This window comes from Anopheles maculipalpis, chromosome 3RL (genome assembly GCF_943734695.1).
Source record: "Anopheles maculipalpis chromosome 3RL, idAnoMacuDA_375_x, whole genome shotgun sequence".
In the NCBI taxonomy this organism is placed as follows: Eukaryota; Metazoa; Arthropoda; class Insecta; order Diptera; family Culicidae; genus Anopheles; species Anopheles maculipalpis.
In genome coordinates, this window is record NC_064872.1 from 87,504,703 (window position 1) to 87,521,886 (window position 17,184).

The window sequence follows — 17,184 nt, forward strand, 5'->3', positions numbered from 1 at the left end:
CAGCTTGCGTGAAGAAGCCTGAAAGTGTCCAGTGGTGAAAAAGTAGTGTGGTGTGGTGGAGAGTGGTGTAAAAATAGAGCAATCCTTTGTTTAAACGTAGCTAGAAGCTTTTATTCGGGTGCTCTGGTAATCGCGATTAAGCCGTGACTTGTGGAAATAAAAGTGTGAATTTCATTTGCCCCAGCACAGCACCGCAGTTTCCCTGGTTTTCGCAGTCATCTCCCTTGTACGACACACCAGAAGCATACGCGCCTGTGTGTGTGAGTGATTGTGTGTGTATGTTTAGTGCAGGAAAATTACTTCATAATTTCTGTCACTGGTGCTGTCCCATCCCCATCAGTACTGGTCGCCCATTTTTGAATGTGATGTCCGTGACTGGTGTGTTCTGCTGGTGGATCCTTAACGTACTACGTACATCACTGTAGCAGGACACAACAAAAAAAAAGGCTAGCATTATTGTCCTCACCAGCAGTGACCGAGTACGAGGAGTCTACCTAGCAAAGCCAACACAAAGGTGGTGTTGTTGGTGGTCAGTAGTTCGAGGCTGTCCGATACCTGGGTCCATTGGCGATGATGTTGTACATAGGCGGCAGGAGTAGCTGTGGCATACTAGCTTTCACCTTTCTACTGTTCTTTGCCATCTCGATTACCCGTAGTGCCGATGAGCCAACGACAACAATCAAGTACAACGTGTAAGTAGAGTGCCAGCTCGTCAGAGCGAACGGATGGATGGAGTCCTGTGCATTATTGTGCATCCCGTTCTTCTTTTCTCTTCCAGTGTCCAAGCCTGGGCGGCCAAACTCGGAGGTGAGCTGTGGCATTTGGGAGATTTTATAACTAGAAGAAAGGAGGTAGAAGAGGTACGTCATCCTTGTCAGCAAACAGTTTGTCAGCTGTTTCGAAGTACAGAAACCCCACTCGAACCACTCAAAGATAGCGGATAAATTGCGAGGAAGCATGTCATTTTTATTCATGAGTAATCATGATGATATGCTCCAATCGTAAGCCTGCGCTAGAACGGGACGGACTGGGAAAAGCCATATCCAAATCTGACACCTCATGATGGTATCGATTTTTGTTCCGTCTAGCTCGCACGCTCACACGCGACAAGCGCGTAACAGTGGTCGAGCAGCAACCATAAGGCTGGGTACGCGCACGTGCTTTTCGTGTGCGGGCTCGACACCGGACACTGGAGTGTTCCCGAAAAAAAATCATCCACTATCTTTGCGTGTTTCTGCAAACAAGCCAAAGTGACTGACTAGCGACTGACATTGATGAGTATTAATTCTTCCGTCTTTTTGCAGAGTTTTAAACAAGCACAAGTAGTTAGCAAAAATGGACAAAAAATTGTCGAGGAGATGGCCAAAGATCTCAAGTACATGATGGATGCGAAAGTGAGCGCCGTAAAGGTAAGATTTTGGGGTTTCGTTTCTTTCTTATTATTCATCAAAGCTCGACATTACTCAGAAAGGTTATCGATTTTAATTTGCTAATGTAAAGGTTTTTTTTTATTGTAGACAACCCGATTTAGAAATTTGATTTTTTAGCTCTGCAATAGCGTTGATCAAATCAATATAGATACGTGATGGAACTAATAATGCCTTTGCTAATAAGAGATTGTATCGATAAAGTATTTTTTCTCGGCTGGCTTAAAATTTTTAAATATTGGTGGTACAGTAATTGGGGCAGTCTGGTAGTATTGTGCCATTGGCGCCAGTCTTAATATGGATGGACCAGGGTTCAAATCCCAACCGTTTCCCCGTAGTGAGGGCGATGATGCGATTTTTTGTCACTGCGGGACCGGCATCAAAACTCATTCTGACCGATTCTTCTAACACAGAAAAATTTATAAAACCTATTTGTTCTGTAAAAACGCAGTGATTGTTGTACGTTTGCGTAAGGTATTTAGGAAAATGATATAAAATCTGCCTTCCAATTGCATTATTTACTAATGTGAATCATAATTAGAAGCAAATAATTGAACCCATCTAAAAAAATCATCATAACAACCAAAATTTTTACCTAATTCCATAGTAACAGGCGCATTAATCACATGAAGCCAAGCATGACCTTTCCAATGAACGAGCTTTTTAAAAGTGACGTTCCAGTTAGTTATTTGCACACTCATTCACCAAAGCAGCAAGTATGCAGATTTACTTGTGGACAACCCATATCATAGTTTACCTCGCCCTAGCGACACATCCGGCCCATACCGACGTTCTACGCATCCTTGACGCTGGATCCGTTTTGAATGGTTTCGTCTCGAGAAGGATTGTACCGAAACGGATCGGGCAGTGTGTAGGGCAGGAAACGTTACCCATTTTCCTGCCCGATATGCGCATTGCAGCTCACAATCGGACCCATTCGACCGTTGGTGGTGAAATTGTGTTTCGAGAAGATTTCCCAACTGGATGGGCTGTGGAACTCTCGGTTAAACAATGTTCAGATCTGCAGGGACCGAGTAGCTGTCGATCGTTTGTGAATCAGCTGCGTCACAGTGATTTGTGTGCCTGGCTTGCATCGAAAGAATCGGCATACGGGAAGTACTACGGTATGATTAGCCCGAAACCAAAATGCCCCTTCCGACAGGGTGTTTATAAGATGTCTGACCAGCTCGTTGATGATGGGCCGAGCAAATATCTTCCCGGGGTGGGAAGCACCTTTTGGGAGATAACGATCACCGGAAGTCAGAAAGAGCGGCAAGTGCTTTGCATCGTTGTGCAGTTGAATATTAGACCAAGAAAGCGTATGTGAGGTGGATGTTTGATTAAGCTTAACAGTGTGTCACAATAAAGGTAGCTTTGAAATATCGATAAATAAAATATATTATTCAAATAAAGTATTATTAAATATGGACATTCATTATAATATGTCCACTGAATCAAAACCATCTTCCAGAATCCAGAATCATATGCATTTGACGGCAGCAGCCTGTTCTGGGAATATTGGGTTTGAATGATAGAAAATAAAAAATAAAGCTAGACGTTAAAGATGACGTCGAATTTGTGGAACATTGCGGATTACATTAGAGGCAAAAAGTTATATGCTCGTGAGTCTATACCTGAGACAGAATACATTCAACACTAGCGTCTAAGCTGAGACATTTAGTCGAGAGACCTATCTACATTATTCTTTATATTTAAATTATGACATTTTATATTTAAATAGACATTTTTCTGAACCAGAACGAATTGCTCATTCCAAATTATTTCTGTCCTGCAGCGCATCATGGATACGGCGGAAAACACTGCCATATCGTTCGATGAAGAACCGGTAAACCAAAGCTTCCAGTACTACAACGCGAAGCAGATGATCGAGCCAGGCGAAATCATTACCACCCCAATTCCGATGATCGACGAAGACCCGGCCGACATCACCACACCAATACCGCCAAAGGAGATCGTACTCACGAAGAAACGTCACTTTTTCAACGAAGCCGTCAACACGACCGTCAGCTCGGTGCACGTACCGACGAACGTGTACGACCGGGCGACCGAGGTGATCAAGGCGATCAAATGGTCGGAAGCGCTCGATTCCATCTTCTACAACAACTACATCGGAGATCCTACGCTCACGTGGCAGTACTTTGGCAGCTCAAGCGGGTTCCTGCGCCAGTTTCCCGCCACCAAATGGGAACAGGATCCGGTTGATCTGTACGACTGCCGGTTGCGTTCGTGGTACATCGAAGCGGCCAACAGCCCGAAGGATATGCTCATCCTGGTCGACAGTTCCGGGTCGATGACGGGCCAGCGGAAGGACATTGCCAAACACGTCGTCTCGAACATCCTCGACACGCTCGGACCGAACGATTACGTCAACATTTTCACCTTCTCGGAAGAGGTGGCGGAAGTGGTGCCGTGCTTTCGCGATACGCTCGTGCAGGCGAACATGGGCAACATTCGCGAGCTGAAGCTCGGTATGGACAACATAGAAACCAATGAGATCGCTAACGTTTCAGCCGCCCTTACGAGGGCGTTCGAGCTGCTGGAACAGTTCCGGGAGACCCGTAACGGGGCCCGGTGCAACCAAGCGATCATGTTGGTCTCGGATGGTGTTCCATACAGCTTCGACGAGGTGTTCGAGCAGTTTAATTGGAAGGAGCTACCGTTCATACCGGTGCGCGTCTTTACCTATCTGATCGGACGAGAGGTAGCGGATGTGAAGGAGATCAAGGAAATGGCCTGCCGGAACCAGGGCTACTATGTGCATCTGAGCACGATGGCGGAGGTGCGGGAGGAGGTGCTAAACTATATTCCGGTCATAGCGCGCCCGTTGGTGCTGAACAAGCGGGAACATCCGGTCGTCTGGTCGGAGATATATGCGGATGTCGAGGTGAGCCATATACCACGCCGTTTCAGTGTGGAAGCTTTTCGATCGGATTGATTGTGCTGGTGCTTGTTTTTAAGGATCCCAAAATGACCGACTGGCTGTGGGAGATAAAGGAACGAGCCGAACAGAAGGAACGTTTTATCGATTATCGGAAGAATCGGGTGTTGTTCTATTCGCCGGAAGAGCAACATCGTCGAATGATCATGAAGCAGCGCATGGTTAGTAGTCGCCACGTAGTCATCGAAAAGGGGGCTCCGTCTGAAAAGGACACTTTGCCATTTTCTATTCGTAGAATCAAGACCCGTACTCGAACAATCAGAAGTACAACTTCATGACGACCGTCTCGGTGCCAGTGTTTGATCGACGAGAGAATGCGGTAAGTGTAGTACTGTCGACTTCACAATTTACTAGGATTCATTGCAGGTGCAACAAGTGTGATAAAAAAACTGGGAAAGGTAAATTCTACTAGAGGAAAAACATGAAGGATTCGTATTTGAAACATTTTTTAAATCCAATTTTCGACTAAATTTTTGTATTTCACATTTAAATTCATTCCTGCTTCACATCACCACTAACAACGTTTTTGGCTGCTTCTTTACATATCAATTTATGATGTTTTTAGTTTTCTACAATAATTATTTGAGCATTTCGTTACAGTTGACCGAAACTAAGTTGTCTGTTCTTTCGTTTCGTTTGAATTTATTTATTTAATTTCCTTAATGAAGCTTTAATGGTTATATATTCTTCTCATTTTTTGCTCGACGGTCTTTCTCCTAACACACCTTACACTTGTACGTACCTGCGTACTGGCACATAACGCTTTTTTGTTGTGCATCTAATAACGTACGGGTATATGCTTACAAAATGTGACCATTAAACCTACGAAACACAACGCGCGGATTGCATACGACTGAACTTAAGAACATCACCGAAGACATACTGATGAACGAGGCATACTGGGTGACGATCACGCGAGAGGTACATACTACCGCTAAGAAGCCGTTTAGATACACACACACACATAGTTAACTCTGTAACTCGTGCGAGCAAAGCTAAATTGTGTATCGATACGTTACGAGTTTACCAGTTGTGCAGTATGCAGATCCAAAACCGTATAGTTACGTTCAAGTTCATCCCCATTGTTACCTCTTACACGTTTACCGTATACTAGTGCCGTTGTTTGGAATCAGTTTGAAACTAGGAATATAAAGAAATATAGTACCGAGAGTATTTAAATCTATCTAACCAACATCTTAACGTGCCTACCGCCGAGTACCGGCCAGTTGACGTTGCCGTTTGCAACGAACGTATAGCGTGTTAGAATATATTTGCTAGCGTATTTCTCGTTTCCTTTCTTCACGAATAGTTTTAGCTCTACATGTAAACATAAGCCTCACCTCTAGCTGCAGATCTAAACCGGTTGATGGAATTGCGTTTGACTAATTCCATACGTAATAGAGTAAATGCTGCAAATTTTAAGCATAAAACAAAAGCAATATTTTCTTAAACTGTTGTACTAACTATTAACCACCTAGTGGGTACGTGCCTCATGCTCAAGCCAGTTACTAGCTAGGTTTTTGATTTAATCTTATAATCTTTGAGTAGTTTTCAGTGACAATGTCGTTCATCATGCGTGTGTGCTACGTTTCTATTCCATATATACATATTTGCGTGTGTTTTGCGTGTGTGCGTGCGTACGTGTTTTACAAAGTTTCACAGTTACTAGAGGTACAGCGTTGGAATGAATTTTCTTCTCCCTTCCTTACTGTATCAGAGTGATATAATCGCTCAATACAAAACATTTTACCCAAACAAACATACAAAAACACAAGCGTCAATCAGTTCTGGGTGGGCGACTTCTTGATATACACTAGTTTATAGCTTAGTCATTTTATGGTAAGAGTTTTACTATTATTAGGAATTTTCTTTCAATTTTATTTCAGTTCTTTTCAGCTATCCAATATCATATCACATGATGTTTGCACCATAAAACATTTGACAGACAAATATATAAAATTTTTGTTTTTTTACGCATTGATCAAGAACTGTTTTCATGTTTAATATCTTCTTTATTTATTCAATTGACAATTGAAAACACACACTTAAGTTTAATAGTATTTGTTATAGCATCTTATAACTCTTTCATCGACTTCTCTTGTTTGACAAAATAAAACTGCTTGACGATTGTCTGTTGAGCAGCCATTACTATAATGCAATACATTTTTTTCACACACATTCATCTTCCTTCCACTAATAGTAGTTCTTTTAAAATATCACCTCTTCCACAATTTTGTCATGAAGTTGTTGAGTTACGGATCGCTTTTTATCATAGACTAACTCTCTTTCTGTAGTACGTTTTTCACTCACAGTTTTGAATCGTTTTTCTCACCAAACCATTTACCCATTAGCACTCCCGTTTCATCTAGTTTTACTTTTTTAGGCATAGTCATACTTAAAGTTGCAGTTTCATTATCATCTAATGGAGTTTTATTCTATTTATTCTAAGTAAATTAGTATTTTTGACAACCAAACGGTCTAGAATGTAGCAGTGCCAGTAATGCAATTGAAAGCTAAACACATGTTACGATGAAAATGCTAAACTTGTTTCGTTTTTGATCCCATGCAGACGCGGGTGGCCAATATACTTGGTGTTGCAGGAGCCGATGTGCCAATAGCGGAAATTAAAAAATACCTTAAACCTCACCTGGTAAGTTCGAATCTGACGATGGGTTGGGTTAGAGTTGTTTTTAACGTACTTCTGCCCACTTAAACTAGCTTGGTGTAAATGGATACGCCTTCATTGTCACAAACAATGGCTACATCCTGACGCATCCAGACTTCCGTCCAGTGGTAAGTAACGACGATTCTGCGCGCGAAATATTGTGGATAATAATTTATTAATTTTGTACCCTAGTTTCAAGATATTCTCAAGCCAGCCTATAACACGGTCGACATGATTGAGGTCGAGTTGACCGATGACGACCAAGGGCCACGAGAGTTCAATAACATGCTGCTTAATGTAAGATTGTCCCGATCAGTGCTTCAAAAAGTGAACAAGTGTTGACATTGGTTATCCTTCTTTTCTTCTCCTCAGATGCGTGAATCTATCATCAACCAGTCTACTGGAGCCAAGTGGATACGTGTGAAGTACCACTTTGATGAAATGGTACGTGTACTTTAAAACATTCCCCTCCGTACGGTTGTATCACGGATTCGGTTTTCTTTGCCAAAATTCCAGAAACGGGTTTCGCGTACCAAACGCCAGTACTACTGGACACCAATTAAAAATACCCCCTTCACGCTGGTGGTTACGTATCCCGAGACGTACGGCGTCAATCGGCTGCAGATACGTACGGAGGACGAGATCCACCGTATTCACGCTAAAGGCAGCAACGTGGCCAGCTTCTTCAGTGGCAACAATTGGAAGATTCATCCGGATTGGTAAGCGAATCGGTAACGCTGGTGTGTCGTCAACAGAATCACACTAATCCACCATCCTCCTTCCACAGGGTGTACTGTAAATATTTAAACGAACACCCGAACGAAACGTTCGCTACGCCGGAGCTGGAGTTAAAGCATTTCCTCGAACGTATGAAACTCGGTGGCTGGAAGTGGCCGTCAAACCGCACGCCTCCCCCACCCGAACACGCCATGTTCTGTAAGTGTGCGCGAATCAAAGGTTCTCATGCCATAGCTTAGTAATTTACAATGTGTATGAGTCGATCGCGAGACTCTTCTCTTGTCTCCATTCCGTTCGAAAACGTTGTCATTTCTGTGTGTGTATGTTGTTCCTGCTGTCTCTGTTTACTGTTTCTGGCTATTCTAGTTCGTCGGTTTATGGTTTACGTTTTCTTTTTTAATACTCTTGTCTCGTTCGCTCCTCATTCAATGGGTCGTTACATTTGTTTGTGTTTCATTTTCATCTTTACATCTTTTTTATGTTTCTATAAGGGATTTTTTATATTTCAAAATTCTTTCTCATGTTTCGTTTCATGTTCGCCTTATTTTTGTCAGTGTTTGATAAAACTGTAGCGCCTCCTCTCTGTCTGGATGCGTCATTTGTGTAAGCTGTAACGCTCCATTTCGACAATCATACTCCTTGCTCTGTCTTATGTTCTGATATCAAGTAATTAAAATGTGCTTTCTTTTTTCCCATTCTTCTCTCTTCTCTACACACCTCTTCACGTTTCCGTTTCACGTACTCATGGACTTGAACTCGTGACGTCTACCTAACCTCAACATCATCGCCATCATTCGTCGGTTTCCTCCAACAAAATATTTCAAACAAACATCCACCAAACTCGTTGTGCCATTCTTCTGTGCCTGTCGTGCCTTCGCAAACAAACAAATAACAAACCATACTGTAATCTGACATATTGATACTTTCCTACTGATTGATGCCACCGGCGTTTTGATGTTAAATATTGCATTTCTATCCTTCACATTCGTTTCTCATACACTCATGCTCGTGTTGTGCCTGTTGGTATTGCACCTTCATTCACGATTGTTCTTTCTCGATTGTGTACTTACTTTGTCATGCACTGCTATACGTTTTGTGTGGTGTTTGAACGTTAACTTTCTTCTTCTATCTCTTTCTTGGCTCTGTGTCGATGTCTTTCGTTCTACTTTACCTCTACCGTTCGTTTTGCTATGGCGTGTGCTTGATGAAATTTTTTGTCTCACTGTGGCTTTCGCTAATCGTTTGGCCACAATTGTAATAAAACGCGATTTACCTCCGTTTCCTTTCGGTTTGAATGGCTCAACGCAATGGCTAAACCGTGCAGCTAATATAACGGGCAAATTGCCAGAGAAGGATTATTATTACTGTGAGTAAGATAAAGCGCATCGTTGATTTCATTTGCAAAGCACATATTAATCACGAGCATTCAACACACATCACCAGTGTCCATTAACTTGTTCCACTAGCAACAATTGATTCTTTTTGGGCGTAGATTTCCCAGAGTACCAACCAGTTTGTTAAAGAACTTGTACATTTAATTCTTCGTAATCCTTCGTAAATATCGTAACTATTTATCCTTCGGCTTTGGAACTCTTTACTGGATTAGTTTTACTGAAGGAAATATATTAGGCATGAATGATTTGTTCCTCTATTAAACGATTGACAAATGTCAGTAGTTCTTATTATTCAATTTAGAATTTTGAAACATAAAGTAAAACTCTTAAATGGAGACTCCTGGTGTTCTGTGTATCAAGTACCAGGCGTCTCCATTCGATTATGAAATAGTTAAAATATTTTCTATTAGATAAGGTTAAAAAAACATTAAATCTACAATTTACACTTTCGCAAACAAAACACAAGTTTTACACGAAAATCCAACATTTGCACAATATATTATTATTCGAATGTTTTCGATAGTTTTTGATGTTTTAGCATGCAACTAAGGTACTTAGCGATTCTAGAGTGCACATCAAATAGTTTCACCCCAATTCCGAATACGATCTTTAGGTCCACCTTGTAACGTATGTGTTCACTCTCCTCGTATCTCTTGCACACCTCACGTCCTCTAGTTCTCAAGTCTTCGATTCGTTTATCACGACACCACCTTTGATAGGGAGGACTGTCTGCGGCACCAAAAAAACAGCACCCAATGTGTTGCACAACCCCATCCTTTTTGCGTATGCGACACCAATGTACAGCCGGTTCTATCACACCTTGTCGAATAGATGTGTTTGATCACCTTATCACCTGTTTTATTATACGATATGTTGTGTATCCTAGTTCTTCACTGTCTCTCTCTCTCTCTCTTTCTCTCCACCTCTCTACCACCACTGATCTATAAAATCTATTTTTTTATATTGCATTTTGTGTGAGCACTATCACCTTTTTCAACATGCATCAGTGTGCCTTTTTTGGTTTTGAAAATCTATCTTCTAGTGCACCAATACACAGATCACAAATCACACCGGTAGTGATAAATGATATTGTGACTACGGTTTCAGTACGATATTTTTTTATTTTGATAAATTTACATGCACCGATTTTTTTCTCCTTTTCGTACAATTTTCTTTGTTTTCTTTTGAAGTCACTGAATCACCTTATAGATACCCCAAAATCTAGCAATTTTTATTTAGGTCGTGTGTTTCCCTAGTTTTGCATTTCATTTTGTGTGTGTCTTATCGTAGTCGCTCATGCCCGAGTGTTTCCCTTCTTGATCTTACAGGCGATCGCGGTTTGATGCAGGCGCTCGTGTATGACGCTAAGGTAACGGAATGGTTCTCCAAGAACGTTAGCGGGAGCGGTGGAAATAAAGACGAGAAAGGGTAAGTGGAAAAGATCGTGTACAAAGCCATATCATTTGTAAAAAAAAATCTAAAGATTTTTCCCTCGTAAAGCACATTTTATCCTAATTTCTATCCATTTTAAACTAACTAAACTAGTCAAATAAGTCACATATTAACACAAAAATTCTTTTTTTCCCTCCCATTTTTGCTATTTCCCTGTATTTTAATGCTAATTCTTGCACCGTCACACACACACACACACACACACACACACACACAAAATGACCAATTTCCCGTTGATTTAATCCGTTCCGCTCACTTCTACTGCGATCGCTGGATAACATGTGTATTTTTTTTGGGTAAACTTATCACCACAATGCTGTGTATAAATAATTTTTCACACATTTCTTTACCAATACCAAACGCTAACAAAATGCTGCTAATCTGGGGCTTCGTCCCCGTTTTGTATAAACACTTCCTACGCTTCCTTTCGCGCACAACACATCTGTTTATTTTTTCTTGTACAATTGCCTTCATTTAACATTTAAAAAATGGAACAGTCCAAGTCCTATTGCTGTATTGATGGGTTTGCTGCCAAGGTAATTAATGGGAGGAACGTTTTGCGGCAGAACATTTTAATTAGCTATTTGTGCAAATATATTTAAAACACAGTACATTACTCCAAAGTTTGAACATATTCATTGCCGTATCTATCATCCCGTGCCTTTGTAATAAAGTATGTAATGAGTATTATAAATAGTAAATAGAAAATGAAATTTAATCAGAAAATCGTTGACAATTATATTCATTTATAGAATTTAAAAAGCATTTATTTAATGTAAATTACTAATGCTTCAGTAACATTAATTCAGAGCAAAGTTTATAATCAACTTTTGGAAGCAACATCAATTTTACAAAGCTGGGAAATGATAGACTTTGTCGCATCTTTATTGTACACTAATGCCTTTCCTTCTGTCCAATCCTTTAGGAACGAGTTCAAGCAACGCTTCGGCATCACCGTTTCTTTCCTGGCCACACACTCGGGTCTGACACGATGGCAAGAATACGCCACCGGTGCGGATGAATCTAAACAAGCCGAGTAAGCGCTGCCTCAACACTTAATCCTCACCTTCCGAACAGTCTGCTCACACCGATAATGTTCTCTGCTCTTTTCCCAGGCCTGATTTTAGCGAAACGCACAACCGTGCGATTGACGAGGTGTGGTACAAGCGTGCGGTAGAGCTGTACTACAGCAACCGCAACCGGAAAGGTGCGGACGGTGAGAACGGTAAGGACGATAGCGATCGTAACAACTTCGTCTACTCGGTACCGTTCGATGCGGGTAATCGGAACGATACGCTCGTCACGGCCAGCCACGCCATTTTCCACACGGACGGGACGCGGGAAGCACCGGTTGCGGTGGTGGGCTTCCAGTTTCACCATTCCGCACTCTATACACTGTTCAAAAACATCACCAGCCAGTGCGGACACGGTGATCCTCGGTGCGAGAAGACGTGCTTTACCGGTGACTATCAGTGTTACGTGATCGACAACAATGGGTTTGTGGTGATCAGCGAGCAGCTGCAGGAAACCGGTGCATTCTTCGGTGAGGTTAAGCCCGCCTTTATGCAGCGCTTGCTGGACGATAGCATCTTTCGCAATGTGACCGTGTACGATTATCAGGCAGTTTGCTTCATGCCCAAAGGTTCGATCAATCTGGGCACGGTACTGCAAACGCCGTTGCGTTTAATCTGGTGGATGCTTACCAACACGCTTTCGTACTTGGTTTGGGTGGTGATGCAACTGTTTCTTAGCCTTGCACAGGCGTACGATGAGAGTAAGTAGCGTGTGCACCGTTGCCAAAATTCCTAACTGTATGCAATTTGGTGTTATTTTTACAGTATACGATACCGGTGCGTATGATGTGGTGCCCGAACTGGGCGATCTAGACGATCCAACGCTGAATCGCTACAAGGAGCCAGAGTTCAACAAGGTGCTGATTAACCGGACCCGGCCAGAGCCGTGCGATCACGTGATCACCCTGTACGAGCTCAACATGGACGTTGATCCGTCGGTGTACACAAAAGAGGCACACCAGTGCGAACGGTACGCCTTCGTTTTCTGCAAAGTTCATCCGGTGGATGACAATTCTAATCCCATTTTTCCATCCCGTCCACAGCCCGTACGTGGTGTTGCCGATACCGTCCAGCAATCTTCTGCTGCTAGTGCTGGACACACTCTGCCCACTGCCCACCCATGTGCCACAGCTGTCGACATGGCCGGTGGAGCACGATTACAATGCTTCGCTCGCTTGCCACAAGGCCCGTAGTGATCCGCTCCCGAGACGAAGACCGCTTACCTGCATCAACAAGCATGCAAACGTAAGTAGTTTCGTTGGTTTACATTTCTTGCTAGTTAAAAAAAAACTGTAACACATTTGTCCCCACAGGAAAGTGTGATCGAGCTCTGCGGAGACGGTAGCATACCCAGGTATAACGTTGCTTTACTGCTTGCCATGCTAGTGTTCGGCCAGTGCATAGCGCTGCGGTGCGCTGCCGGTGGCATCTTTGCTTACCTCTGGGACGCATCGTGAACGTCACTTTCCGTACCTTCCTATTTCGTATGTGTCCACTCGTTCGACACCAGTGTAGCGAGTCGTGTGGTGTGATCATTCTGACGGCTGAATGGCTGAAACGATGCTGAAAAAATGCTGTCGTCATATATACAGGAAGCAAACAGACAAAACGCGATTAACCGACAACTGGGGGACATTATTCTCCGGGATAAATGAGTAAAAATATTTGTTACATTCGCTTCATTGCAGGTGGAAATACTGTTAGAGTTCTATCGTGAAGCAACAAGACGAGTAATGAGTACAGAAGAATGTATTAGTTGTTGATTCTAGTTTCAAGTTGTTTAGCTCGAATTCTATTACTTGATTCCATTTGCCGAATCAAAACTGTTATACCGTCAACTGTTAGTATGAGTTCGATTGTATTGCTGTGTTGTTTTACATCATAAGACATTAATTTTAATTTCTAGCCAAATATTCTTGTTATTCTTTCGTGATCATGTAACTTATTCGGGTATCGAGTGTGTATGTGTGCAAAGTTTTCGATGTAGCACTATATATATAGTTTGCTTAAAGCTCTGCGAAATTGGTTGTTTCTATAGAATATTTTTAGAAAATAATCCATATGATAGATTTTATTAAAAGCTCTCGAATAAATCGAACGTCTCCAGGCTAGGAATGCTGTGAGGAAGAACTCGCCAAAGGTTCTGTTTGAAGTATGTCCACCGGTTGTTGGTTTCGCGTCTTTGTTAGTTCATTGAACCAAAATGTACTGTTCGTAAAAAGAGTGCAAATGAACTACCAACTAGCGTAAAAAAGAAAACATTGAACAAATCGAAAAACACACACGCGGAAATACTCATACACCTCCCCCCGGATCAACTTATAATAGGAGAAGAAGGATCGTATGTAGACTAGCAAACCACTTGTTTCCACAATTTACACACAAAACACGACGAAACCACGTGTACGTACGCGCCATTTGTCGTTTTTCCTCTACTAATCGCAACGAGAGTTTATCGGCATAGGAAAAGAGAAAGATCATCATTGCTACAAGTAAGCGAGGACACTTACTCTAGAGCGAAAGAGCGAAAACACACAACAAAAAATTTAAAGAAAACACAGTCACCCGCACAAACACTTACCAAAGCGGGCGTCACGGTTTTCTTATCTTTGTTACGCGATAGTTAAATACGAAAAGTCGGCCAACTTTCTTACAGCCTTACCACCCTCTCCCAAACTACACGTACGCGAATTTAACTCCGACACACATTGATGCTTCATTTTTGCCATTCCTTTTTGTGCTTTTTGGTGCTTAGGAGTGTGAAAGGCCCAATGTGGTTGATTAGAAGATACTTGTTGAGAGAGGGAAAAAGGGATAAATTCAGTTGATCGTTTAATAATGTTTAATTGCTGCCGGGCGTTTGCAGGACAGCGGGCCAATCCTGTTCAGATACTTTACAGCGTACTGAGGAGGTTCTACAATATCTAGTTACAGGAATTTGCTATTAATACTATTACCATTACCTACTTACTGTTTATCTATAACGAGGAGTGCAGGAGACTTCAACGAGCGAGGTAACGACGAACCTCCGGATTTGGGTTTTTCTACGTTATTTCAACTACCGTAACAATCGCTTCGAGCGCTTCGCTCCACTCAATCACTGCTTTGGGGAAGATCGTTTCCGGAGTTTATCAACAATTTAGTTGGTCGAGATATTTTTTGTTTTGTCCTCATCAAAGAACCGGGAAGCATTTATGAGTATAAGCAAGAGACAGAGAGCGAGAAAAGGGAGGCGAAACGTAACGCGAAACACTTTCGTAAAATCATAAATCGAGCTACTAATGGGAGGTCAGGCATTGGCTGCATTTGCTCTGAGCTGCCGCCCCTCCCTTTTTCCCCCCTATTTGCCTATGGACCTTACCACGCCTACGTAAGAGAGTGTCTACCTCTCATAGCTGTTGCGCAAGGATGTTTAGCAGAAAGTAAGTGGAAGAAGTAAAACAAACCAAATGTTAATATCTCATCTTTTTGGCATCTACGGAGAAAGAATCGTGTAAGAATTATGAAAAGGGTTTTTTCGTTTTGTCTTAGAATACATACAATAATCACTCTCAAGCAGACGACTTTGCTTCCCGACTGTGCGTGTGTGTGGTTATTATGCATAAAGCTGACTAAAAAACAGTGAAAAATAAGCAGAGTGAAAGCGAAATGTTGAAGATTCTTTTTTGATAATTGCAGGATGAAAGTAGCGAACCATGTTTGGTGGTAGCATTCGAAACAAACAAACAAACGAAACAAAACGCATAAAGAAGGAAATTAAAGTTTGTAAAAAACCGAAAAAGAAAACACCTTAAAACAAGCAAAAACTTTACAATTGTCCGCTATAGTCTAACTCGCAAATCGCAGATCGAAACACCGGCTAATGGCCCGGACACAGGTCAAGGATGAAGGGATGCAGGGTGAAAGCTAGCTTAGAAGTATAAAAGAAACGTTCAATATGACACTTGTTTTGCCTAGATTAATACAATGAGCGTGCGAGATCCATCTTAGGCCAGAAGGAAACGATTTAATTCCTTCCCTTTACAATACAGCAAAAAAAGGACAAAACAGCCTGTTGTAAATTTCACACATAAACTCGTTCTCTGAATTGTACATTCACAACACACACACACACCACTTTAAACACGTGATACACTCAAAGCAACAAGTACCGACAGCTGAGCATTTCCGATTACTTCTGCTCCGTTTTACAGCCAGCAAAGAAAAGATAAAACAATCTCCTATAGTTAAGACAGCGACGAAAGCGTGTCAACCACAAAACGAACTTAAACACTAGAAAAAACCAACCAAAATCCCAGACAAAGACACACACACACACAGTTTGCTAAAGAGACAAAACAAGGGTGCGGAGAACTCATCTAAAAAGAAAATCCACATTTCGGTTCGGTTTTTTCAAATGCAATTTTTTGGTAATAAAAAATAAATCTGTGATAAAAAAATACAAGTACAGAAGAAAAACCTTAACTGATAGGGTTGTAACATGGCGAAGGTTGTCATTTTTCGCAATATCACACTTTTTAGATCCTCGCTCGTAGTATCAGTATCAGTCGTAGTAATTTTATATACCCCTAAGACACGGCCTCTCACACCTCTTGGACATGGACTGAAAAATTCTTCCTAGTCGCATTTGAGAAGTAAATGTTTAGAATGACCTTTGGACCCGTTTTTTTCTGGAACGACAATGGAAGATCTGCTTCTGCGAATTTCCTCTTACTTTACTGTTGTTCGGAAAAACTTACTCGTCTCTGGTGGGTTGATCATGTGTTGATTCGGACGATCCAGTCCATAACTCCTTGTTGCAGAAGAACAGTACGCTGCAAGTAATCCATCCAATTTCGGAGTGAGAAAGAGTAACACACACACACGCGCAAAACTCACTATAAAGTACTATAAAAGAAAATTTTATTTTCTTCATTCATACACGATCGCAGAACGATCTCCGCTTCTTCTACCGCTCTTGTAAACGCATCGTCCCTACCATAATTTCGGAAGCCACGTTTTCTATACATACACATTTTTCATATAAATCGAGAAGAAAAGAAATGATTACATCAAATAGTAATACACCATATCCTAGCATCTGTTTGTCGGTTTGTTATTTTTGTCTTTGCTCTTAACTTTTTCTCAATTTCGACTTGTCTTCTTCGGCTACCAAAACACAGGTTTCGATCATTCGATCGCAAAAGTTATCGATCCATCCATTTGCTTAGCAACTACTTATTTGTTCTTTCGCGTCTCTCTCCTCTCTGATCTCTCGTTATACAGTGCCGTCGTGCTTCGTCGGCCATTCCAGCAGTATTGCACACTTCACTTCCTATCCTTCCGTGTTATTAATATGTTTTTTTTTTCTCACACGTTCGTTTGATAAACCGTATCCGTTTTTTTGTGTTTCCTTCATTTCCGCTTCACCTACATATTATCACCGTTTTGCATGTTTTGAGTATTGTCCATCGCATATCCGTTCCTTTGCTATGGG

At 41.7% G+C, this 17,184-nt stretch overlaps 5 protein-coding genes across 10 annotated transcripts in view; 1 reads left to right on the forward strand and 4 right to left on the reverse strand.

Annotated features, from left to right (window-relative positions):
- LOC126562569 (protein lifeguard 1-like) overlaps positions 1-17,184 on the reverse strand; it is a 400,503-nt gene that overhangs the window by 372,259 nt on the left and 11,060 nt on the right. The window lies entirely within an intron of this gene.
- LOC126561924 (protein LSM14 homolog B) overlaps positions 1-17,184 on the reverse strand; it is a 204,641-nt gene that overhangs the window by 89,233 nt on the left and 98,224 nt on the right. The gene's annotated exons all lie outside the window — the stretch shown is intronic.
- Positions 1-17,184, reverse strand: part of LOC126562158 (slit homolog 3 protein-like) — a 57,474-nt gene that overhangs the window by 18,085 nt on the left and 22,205 nt on the right. The window lies entirely within an intron of this gene.
- Positions 554-13,172, forward strand: LOC126561399 (voltage-dependent calcium channel subunit alpha-2/delta-3). 6 transcript variants are annotated; one of them, XM_050217513.1, is made up of 21 exons: positions 554-692; positions 779-860; positions 1,305-1,409; positions 3,223-4,332; positions 4,407-4,547; positions 4,622-4,705; positions 5,251-5,307; positions 6,956-7,036; positions 7,105-7,179; positions 7,244-7,348; positions 7,424-7,495; positions 7,568-7,770; positions 7,839-7,987; positions 9,114-9,155; positions 10,512-10,611; positions 11,133-11,171; positions 11,561-11,671; positions 11,751-12,409; positions 12,474-12,678; positions 12,752-12,953; positions 13,022-13,172. In XM_050217513.1, exons 1-21 carry the CDS (start codon positions 571-573, stop codon positions 13,163-13,165), a joined length of 3,888 nt encoding a protein of 1,295 aa, XP_050073470.1. In that variant the 5' UTR covers positions 554-570; the 3' UTR covers positions 13,166-13,172. The 6 variants fall into 6 exon arrangements, with proteins under 6 accessions (XP_050073470.1, XP_050073471.1, XP_050073472.1 ...); XM_050217514.1 differs by lacking the exon at positions 11,133-11,171; XM_050217515.1 differs by lacking the exon at positions 9,114-9,155.
- LOC126562465 (uncharacterized) overlaps positions 1,224-17,184 on the reverse strand; it is a 136,980-nt gene continuing 121,019 nt past the window's right edge. The window contains exon 3 of the mRNA XM_050218978.1: positions 1,224-1,234. The gene's annotated coding sequence lies outside the window, so the exon portion shown is untranslated. The remainder of the gene's footprint in view (positions 1,235-17,184) is intronic.